The sequence below is a fragment of the Syzygium oleosum genome, unplaced genomic scaffold, assembly GCF_021117445.2.
Source record: "Syzygium oleosum isolate NSW1041296 unplaced genomic scaffold, Sole_v2.1 Sole_v2.38, whole genome shotgun sequence".
Classification (NCBI taxonomy): Eukaryota; Viridiplantae; Streptophyta; class Magnoliopsida; order Myrtales; family Myrtaceae; genus Syzygium; species Syzygium oleosum.
In genome coordinates, this window is record NW_026607522.1 from 2,114,224 (window position 1) to 2,124,388 (window position 10,165).

At 43.8% G+C, this 10,165-nt stretch overlaps 1 protein-coding gene across 1 annotated transcript; it reads right to left on the reverse strand.

Moving 5' to 3' along the window:
• Positions 1–8,184: 8,184 nt before the first annotated feature.
• LOC115665142 (probable aspartic proteinase GIP2) lies at positions 8,185–9,753 on the reverse strand. Its single transcript, XM_030587027.2, has one exon. The coding sequence runs from the start codon at positions 9,713–9,715 to the stop codon at positions 8,390–8,392; it is 1,326 nt and encodes a 441-aa protein (XP_030442887.1). The 5' UTR covers positions 9,716–9,753; the 3' UTR covers positions 8,185–8,389.
• Between the last annotated feature and the right edge of the window lie 412 nt (positions 9,754–10,165).

The following is a 10,165-nucleotide window of genomic DNA, read 5'->3' on the forward strand; positions in this document are numbered from 1 at the left end:
AAAAAATGCCTAGGTGGATGTGTGTTTAGTGAAGATGTCAACAATGTGGTCTATAAATGAAGTGGAGATGAGTTGTACAATGCCATTTTGCACATTATAACGGGCGAAATGACAATCAATTTCAATTTGTTTGGTGCACTCATGGAATACATCATTATGTACTATTTGGATAGTACTTCAGTTGTTGCAATGAAAGACTGTTCCACTATTATAATGCACTCTCATGTCTTCCAGTAGTCATCGCGACCATAATAACTCTGATGTCATATCAGCAAGAGTTCGATATTCTCCTTCTATTTAGAGTGAGTGACAATCGTCTGTTTCTTACTACGCCAAGAAAAGAGTGAGCTGCCAAAAAAAAAAAAGACAATGGCTCGTAGTCAATCAATAATCTTGAGGGTCACTAACCCAGTCAACATAAGAATAAGCCGTCAACTCCAAAATAGAATGAGAAAAAAAGTGAACGTCATGAAATAGTGTACCCTTGATATAGCGAAGAAGCCAAAGGACTGTAGCAAAATGAGTCCAATGGCAGCGTAGTCATGTACTGACTGACAATTTGAACAGTATAAGCGATGTCGGGTTGAGTAATAATGAGATATATTAGACTGTCGGCCAGTTGGTGATAGAGTGTAGGATTTGAAAGGGGAGTCCCATGTTTGGCATCAAATATTGCATTGGTCTCAATAAGGGTTTGTAGCGACCATGTGTTCCGTGAGTTCTGCTCGAGAAAGAAGATCAGTGGCATACTTGACTTGAGACGGATAATAACGAGAGAAATCTAAAGTAACATCCTAACCTAGAAAATAGTTCAGTTGTCCAAGATCTTTCATTTTCAATTGTTTACTAAGGTATTGCTGGAGTTTTGAAATGCTAGTACAATCATCTTTAGCAATAACAATGTTGTTTACATATAAGAGCAGCATGGTAGACCCATGAGATGTGTTTCAAACATAAAGAACATGTTCATTGGGACTGGATATAAAACCAATGGCGTCCATTGTGGAATTGAACTTGGAATATCATGCATGAGGAGCCTATTTGAAACCATATAATGCTTGACGTAATCTACATACTTTGTTAGAAGAATGAGTGTATTCATGATGAGGCACCATTTATAATTCTTAAGAGAGATTGCCATTTAGGAATACATTTTTAACATCTATCTGAAATAGAGGCTAATGCTTAACTGCAACAACATCAAGAAGAGTACAAACAGAAATAAAATGTGCTACCAGAGCAAAAGTCTCTTCATAATTAATTCCATACCTTTGAGTAAAACCTTTCGTTCCAGCCTAGTTTTGTAGCGGTCCACAATGTCATCCACCTTTGTTTTATTCTTGTACCCATTTATAACTTCTGGCAGACTTACCGGGAGGCAATTCGACCAAATCTCATGTATGAGATTTGTCTTGAGCTTGCAACTCATCCGTCATTGCTTGTTGCCAAAGAAGATTAGCGCTAGTTTCTCTATATGAGCGAGGTTCAGAAAGGGAAGCAATGGTCGAGTAACAATGATAATCATGAAAACAAAAAGAAGGTTGAATTACTCTAGTGGAACAACGGACAAAGGAGGAAGGAATGTTTGCTAGTGGAGGATCCGCAAAAGGGGGCAAACATGTCAAAAGTTACTGTGGTGGTATTGCCAGAAGGACCTACATTAAGATTATAAGAAGACATTTTTGGAGAGGAAGATTCACAAGGAGACGGAGGTGTAAGATCTTCTGGGAATAAATCCATAGAAGGGTTGGTGAAGGAAGGGCCATGAGTCGATGATCGGAAGGGATGAAGGGATGAGAACATCTTGTGTTCCCAAAAGATAACATGACGAGACACATGAAGATGGTTAGAGATAGGACCCCAACATCTTTTCCTTTTATGCTCAATGCCATACCCAAGGAAGTAACATCAACGAGCATGAGGTTCTAGCTTTGTGTGTTCATGTGGAGGAAGATGTCCAAAACAAGCACTACGGAAGACTTGAAGAAGACTGTAATTGGGGACAATGCCATACGAATGCTCATAATGAGAAATCTTACCTATGATAGGTGACGGAGTACGGTTGATAGTGCATGCAGCAGTAAGTCTAGCCTCTTTGTGAAACTGTTATGGACAAGAGGTAGATGCTAGAAGAGTGCGTGTAACATCTAAATTATGCATATGTTTACGTTTTGGACAAGAGGTGGAGGATTGGTGGGAGGAACTCTGTTGAGATGCATGTGTAAGTTGTGTTAGAATAGTCTCATATCGAAGAATTGGTGTTGTGTAGAGCAATTAAAATATATTAGTTGGTCCATAACTCATTGCTTTAAACTTTTGGGTGAAAATGGCTGCCACTAGATGTATCGACAGGCTAAGAATTGAGCTCCCTCTTGGCGATCTCTCTGAGTGTAGGTGTCGGACTTCTATTGCATGCTGCCAACAAGTAGGTTCAGAGCTGATGTTGATTGGTGGCCCACTTCCAATGTTTATCAGTGTTCGGTAAAAATCTTGAGGACGGAATCTGGTGACCAATTGGCTTATGGGCAAGTAAGTGTTGTGGTGCAGCAACGCGGTCCAAATGACACCTTTCATGGTTCGGTCCGAATAAAGAGACCAGGGATGAAGGTGGGCGTTGAAAATTCAAGCCGAGATAAGTTGATGCAGAAGGATATCTGGATTAAAGGAGATCAAACTTAATATTGAGCCTACACGTGGAGGATGTGCCCTTGGAGTTCGATTTGGGGGTTCGAGGTTGGGGTTTGGCCCGTCACTATTGACGAGGCAATTGGCTTGTTCTGAGTTGAGGTCGGGTTTCAGTTCCATGGCGTTTTCGTAGTTGTAGATGCTATATGTGTAATTACACATTACTGTTTTTCCTTTTGATGTATTAAGTGCGAAAAAGTGGAGATAAATTTGGTGTCTTTGAGGACGAATTTGAAGATCATTGCATTGGTTTTAGAAGAACAAGGATAAACAGACTTCTGATTACAAGGAACAAAATTGAAAGAAGCCAAGGGATCAGGAACTATGTCAGAAATAACACAACAACTAGCTTGGTTCTTACTGTGGAACCGGATCTGTAAATTGGGCTAATGACAGTGTAGTATCTGAATTTTTGTTCGGCTTAGTGTAGGGTATCTATATAACCTTTATTCAATTAAGTACCTCGATTTTTAAAATGTCGATTAATTTGAGGCATCTAGTAAAATCGTGGACGGAAATGCCAATCTGGACAATAACGCCATTAATAGCCATTAACTATTCAAATTGACATCCAATGTGGCCTCTTGAGATGATACCACGACGGTACAAACATATTGGAGGGCTAAAATATTTTAAACCAACTCTCTCTCTCTCTCGTCATTATCTAACACCTATATAGAGATGGCACAATTTTGCAAAGTAAGCAAGTCATGTCACCGAAATCACAATATATAGTAATCTATTGAACAGGGGCCTCACATTGGTCAAATTGAAAAGTTGAGACATTAGATTGTACAAAGAAAAGTTTAGACACTCGATGGTAAAACGGCTGAAAGTTCAAGTGCTTATGATGTCATTGTTTTTTGTAAATTCATTGAATAGAAGGAGAAACGAGAAGGGGAAAATTACCAAAAACGTCATAAATCTATTGTATTTGTACCAATTCAATCCTAAACCTTTCAATTGTACCAATTCAGTCATAAACGTTTTGACAACTTGCCAATTAAGTCAAAAACATTTCAATTATACCAATTGAGTCCTAAACCTTTTGATAATTTACCAATTTAGTCATAAACTTTTTAATGATTTGCTAATTTATGCTGGAAATAGCTGATGTGGTGGTCTAGTTAGCGCTAACCATCCTACATGACATGGTTGGCGCTGACGCGGACAATTTGAAAATTTTTTGTTTTCTCTTCCCGTCTTCCTCTAGTCGGTCGCCGAAAGCTTGCCCCTACCGGCCACTGGCGAGGTCGACCTTGCCCAGCGACGGCGAGGTTGAGCCTTGCCAAGGTCAACCTCGCTAGGGGTGGGCAAGGTGGACCTCGCCGTCCCTCGCCTCTGGCTCATCGCTGGCCATTACCGAGACCCGACAACTAGCTAGAGGAAAAAGGGAAAGAAAAAAAGAAAGAAAAGTAAAAGAAAAAAAGAAAAAAATTTATTTCGAAAAATTATTTAAAAATTACAAAAAAATTTCCGCGTGAGCGTTGGCCGTGCCTTGTAGCATAGCCGGAGCTGATTAGATCTCTATGTTAGTGGTTTCCGGCCAAAATTGACAAATCGTTAAAATGTTTATGGCTATATTGGCAAATCAAAATGTTTATGACTAAATTGATAAGTTATCAAATGGTTTAGGACTGAATTGGCACAATTGAGAGATTTTTGGCGAAATTGGCAAATATGCAATAGATTGAGGAATTTTTTGGTAATTTTCCCCAACGAGAAGCTTTCGAATTTTTCTTTGTTGTTCAATGTAGCATTAAACTCTTTTTCGTTATATATAATCCTTCATTTTTAACACATTAGCGTCCACGCATCACTATCATTAACGGTGCATTTATGCTAAGAGAAGGGGAAAAAAAAAACAAAATGAAAAGCGAAAAAGGATTTTTAGGAAAAAGAGAATGAGATAGCAACTGTCACTAACTTTTGGTCTATGCTCCAAGTATATTCGCATATTCTCGATTTATCACTTTGGTTCTAATATTTTTTCTTTTCAATGTTACTTGTGACATTTTAAAATTAATCCAATGTACTTCTATCATTGTCTTTAACCAATTTATGATCTAAACTTATGCGTTGTCGCGACTCTCCCAAAGTGAATGGGATTACCAATTCAGTCCTCAACCTATTGCATTTGTGCTAATTCAGTCCTAAACCTTTCAATTTGGCCAATTCAGTTCTAAACCTTTTGTAAACCAGCCAATTCAGTCCTTTTGGCCGGCCGGCGCTGACGTGGCCGCCGGCCGGCTGACGTGGCGCCGGCCGGCGTCCACGTGGCAATATTTTAATATTTTTTATTATTATTTTCGAATTTTTTTTTTCTTTTCCTTCTCCCCCCTGGCCAGTCCGGCCAGGGGGGAGGCTCGCCGGCGAGGCGAGTTGGGCCCTCGCCGCCGCTGGGCAAGGGCGGAGCTCGCCCAGCCAAGGTGAGCTCCGCCTCGTCGGAGCTGGGCAAGCTCGCCCGGCCAAGGCGAGCTCCGCCTCGCCGGAGGCTGGGCAAGCTCGCCGGCGGCGGCGAGCGAGCTCGCCTCGCCATGGCGAGCTCCGCCTTGCCGATCCGGGGCGAGGCGGAGCTTGCCCAGCCAAGGCGAGCTCCGCCTCACCCGAGATACGGCGGCGAAGCTCGCCCGGCCATGGCGAGCTCCGCCTCGCCGGATCCAGCCGTGGCGGAGCTCGTCCGGCCAAGGCGAGCTCCGCCTCGCGAGATCCGGGCCGGGCGGAGCTCGTCCGGCCAAGGCGAGCTCCGCCTCGCCGAGATCGGGGCGAGGTGGAGCTCGCCCGGCCAAGGCGAGCTCCCTCGCCCGGATCGGCGGCGGAGCTCGCCCGGCCATGGCGAGCTCCGCCTCGCCAGATTTGGGCGAGGCGGAGCTCGTCCATCCATGGCGGCCGGGCCTCGCCGCTCGCCCGGCCTCGCCATGGTGGGCGAGCTCGCCTCGCCGGAGCTCGACTTGGGCGGGCGAGCTCGAGTCTTCGCTGAGGTGGGCGAGCTCGCCTCGCCCGGCGGCGAGGCCCGGCTCGCCTCGCGGGGCCGGGCCCTCGCCGTGAGCCTCCCCCGGCCGGACGGGCCGGGGGGAAGAGAAAAAAAAAAAAAAAAAAATTCTAATATAATAAAAAATATTAAAATATTACCACGTAGACACCGGCCGGCGCCACGTCAGCCGGCCGGCGGCCACGTCAGCGCCGGCCGGCCAAAAGGACTGAATTGGCTGGTTTGCAAAAGGTTTAGGACTGAATTGACCAAATTGAAAGGTTTAGGACTGAATTGGCACAAATGCAATAGGTTGAGGACTGAATTGGTAATTTTCTCCAAAGTGAATCTCAAGGAGTTCAACAGATTTCTGGATGGGCCCTTAATCGGGACTAAGATCGAGAAGCTACAAAGCCAAGGACACTAAACGGTAAAGTCTCTCTTTCGCGAAATCAGGATTATGTATTGCTTTCAACTTATTTGAAAAAAAAAGGAAAAAATTAGGGATATAAATTAGTTCGAAAATTTCACATGGTATCCACAAAAATCCGACGATCTATGACGAAAGAAAACGAAGTAACTCATTAATTTCGTCCATAGAAAAGAGACTGTGAGAGCGATTAGCATAAAATGACAAGTCTATTACAACATTTTTATACCTAGGTCATAAATTTGCGTATAATCCTACGAAATCTAGTTTTAATTCGCCGTTGTTTATTTTCTTTCTACCACTTTCTTTTTTATTGTTCAAACAAGGGGCTAAAGGGTAGATTATGATATAACCGATTCTGACAGGGACCCTAAATACAAGCCCCATTTTGTTATTGTTTTTTTAAATATTAAGATGTTTGTTAATGTCAATGATATTCATGTTGAAGCATCAAACATTAACAAAAAGAAATTGTTAGTGTGATTGTCAACGAAGATGCAAAATGAATATGGCCATTCAAGTTAAGATTCTCGGCCTCTATTTCTCTTAGAACCGAATATCGAATATGAAGGTACTTACCTTTGAGATGCAAATGTTGACTATGAACGATGATCAATCTAAATTACTGAGATCCTAGAGTCTTCATTGTTGATGATCGGCATCGGTGAATAATAAACGAGCCTGGAGAGAGAGAGAGAGAGAGAGAGAGAGAGAGAGAGAGAGAGAGAGAGAGAGAGAGAGAGAGAGAGAGAGAGAGAGAGAGAGAGCCTTTGAGAGGTCGAGAAGAATCTTAGATTGAGGGAGAGAGTGAGACTGTGACGCGGAGAGATGGAGAGGAAAAGGGTGAAAGAAGACAAGGTGCTAGGCACTTTAGGTTATATACATAGGGTTTGGAAAAAAAATTATAGGGTTTTTGGGGTTGGACCAACCCTAAAGCCTCATGACTAAAGATCAACCCGCATAGTATTGCTTCCAGCGGCCTCAAGACTAGGGACCGATCCAATCTCCCTGGGAACAGGAACATGACCGGCTGGGTTGGGCCGATCCAGGGTCAACCCTAGACCAATACTCACCCCTAATTTGGGTATGAATTTTCTTAAAATGGATTAAATAGGAAGTGTTTAGTAATATGAGTCGGGTATGGATCACTAAATTTGTATTGCATGGAAATAGATTAATTTGGGTCGGACCATTTTTCAAACTGACTTGACCCAAGCCTGTTTGACGGGTCTAGTCTCATATTGTCTATGAAATGTTGCAATTGAGTCATGAAAACTTCGTACCATCCGATCAAGTCATAAACACTTCGTACCATCATAAATACTTCGTACCCGTTTGACATGTGTTGAGTACCTCCGTTGATTGTCTCAATGGTTACTATATGTAGATTAGTTTAGTTTAGTTGTTTTCTTTAGTTTTATAGGATTGCATATACGTTGTTTATTAGTTTTTTCTTCTCATTTTTCAGTGGAGACCTCTCAAAGGCATTTCAAAAGTTCCATAACACTCATTTCTTATCCTATACTCTCCTGTTATATCAATTCTTAAAAGTTTGAGAGGGACGTAATGCCTATAGAGTTTTATTGGTAAATCTCTAAGCATGGGTGGTCATAATCTGGAATTAGGAAATATATAATTTACAATCTTTCATGAGTATATCATTATAACTTCTTATTGGCTTAACATTTAAAGAGTTCTATCGTACATTTCATATCAACGAGTAACTGGGTGATTAATTTGCATCTGTGCAAGACCTTCAAATTGTGTTCTTATATAATTTGGTTAGTTATTATTTATAAAGATAACTCAGATGTCTTTAGTAATAAAAAAGAACGAGAATTTAATCTCCTGTTGTTCCTTGTTATTAATTTGAAATTATGTAATTTGTAGCCCTCAATGATTTTACAAACAAAGATAAAAGTCAATGGACATGCCTATGTTGTCGTAGAACTCATGAACGTCTAATGCATGCAAACACTTTCCTCGACAATAAATTCCGCCTTGGCGGAAGTTAAAATATTCAACAACTAAAATATTATAGACACATCCAACTATAATGACAAGGACAGCTTTCAAAGCATGTAAACGAGCTTCTGCATAAGAGACAACATATACTAGAATATCTTATCAACCAGTAAACATTTATTACACATCTCTAGAGATGAAAATGATTAGACAAGTTACAAGTATCAAAACAGGCCAAAACGCAAATTTTATCTTTGACAAGCGGGTCACCCGATTCACGCCACAACAATGTCTGGCCATTTATTAAAGAGTAGTAACTCACGGTGGGACCATTCCCACTAAGCTTTGGTAGTGAAGTTGAAGTTTGAGCAGGTCGTCTGCCTGAAATGCAGAGAAGAGCTGAACCCAAAGGCCGACGAGGCCAGATCAAATTGCAGCAAATGGTCCTCCAATTGATGCCCTCCAATCACTACTGGAGTCAATGGATTCAACCCACCATCCACAAAGCCCAAGCACAGCACACCCTCCTTCACTTGCACCATCGAATTAGCCCCAAATATCCCCCAATGCCAAATCCTCTTCCTATCCCTACTTGGGAACACCAAATTGATCGTCGGCACGGCCGGCCCGGTCCTTGTGCTTGAGATGTTCCTCGAGTCAAAACATGCCTCGAAAGGCTTAATTGGCGCCACTCTCGGGACTGTCGAAAGTTCCTTGGCGAAAGCCCCGACCACGGCCCTGTAGATCGAGGTCTCCAACACGGTGTACGGGTCCACGGTGCTGATTTTGGTTCCTCCATAGCCTTGTTTGTTGATGACCAGGAGGGACAAGTTCAACGGGACCGGGTTCTGGTTCACTTTGATGGACTTGAGTTCAATGTAGTATTCCGATGAGGGATTGCCAACGTGACCTGGCACATCGCTCGCAGGGGTAGTGATGAGGGGAGTGAAGTAGAGGGACTTGGAGACATCGATCCCAGGGAGCATCATGTAGGGGCCATCACCAAAGAAGGCCACTCCACTGGAGCTTGAGGATGGGCTCAAGCAAATGGCAAACTTCCTAGCAAAGCTGAAGGAGGCTGAGAATTGGGAGGGGAGTGAAGTCCTGGTCCTCCCTAGCCCCGCCATCCCCAGGACCCCACTAGCCAGGCCCTCCAGGTGGAAACTCCTGCTGCAGGAGAAGAGGAACCCGGGCACCGAGACGGCCCGGCCCGGCCCCAACCCGTCGGTGGACTGGACCGACAACACGTCCCGGGCCAGCTCGGCGCCGGTGATAGTGCCGATGATGGTGTTATCCACGTGGACCGTGCACGTGTTGTTGTTGCACAGGGGCCCGGCCCTGGAGCGGCAGGAGCTGCAATACTTGTGGGGCGCCCCGGGGGCTTGCGAGCACGAGGCCGAGCGGCAGTGGACGGGGCTGTAGGTGGCCGATGAGAAGCCTCGGTCGCACTCGACCCAAAGGAACTCGCCGCCAAGGTCGAGGGTCAATTTGACCGGGACTAGGGGGGTTCTCTGGTGGAGGGCGGCGAGGTACTGGAGAGTCGAGGAGTCCTTGGTGACCGGGAGGACGAGGGCTTTGGGCCTGAAAGAGGCTTGGGAAGTGATGGGGAATGTGACTGATAGGATAGAGCAAAGCATGAGCAAGTGGAAAGAGTAAGAAGCCATGGCGATAACTGAGAAATTTGAGAGAGCTACAGAAGGATACATGACCGTGTGCTTTTAATAGCGCCCAAGCCTCTGAATTTTCCATAATTGGCATTGAATGGGTGTGGGACTCCAATAGCGTGTTGGTACAGAGAAGATGGTCGTGTTTTCTTGACCTTCTGACTTTTCTGTCCCACAGATTGTACGGAGCGCAGGCACCAGAGGACACTTCTTCCTATCCTTTATCCTCTCGAGTGGCTGCCGTTGGGATGTGTAAATTTAGTGAGTAAAATCTTTCCTATGTCTCCTTCATGATACCCAACTAGGTGCGAACTCGCGCTTTGCACGGACTGATAAAAGAATATTGTTAAACGCTGAAAATAAGTGACCGTAGTTATTTTTACCATCCTAGATGACTACGCAGCTTTTTAGAAAAGAAAAGGAGTCAAAATCAAGGAGTTTTTCACCAGG

What these genes read in the sequence shown, in the direction of transcription:
- LOC115665142 (XM_030587027.2), bottom strand. Translation starts at nt 9,715, where the DNA reads ATGGCTTCTTACTCTTTCCACTTGCTCATGCTTTGCTCTATCCTATCA.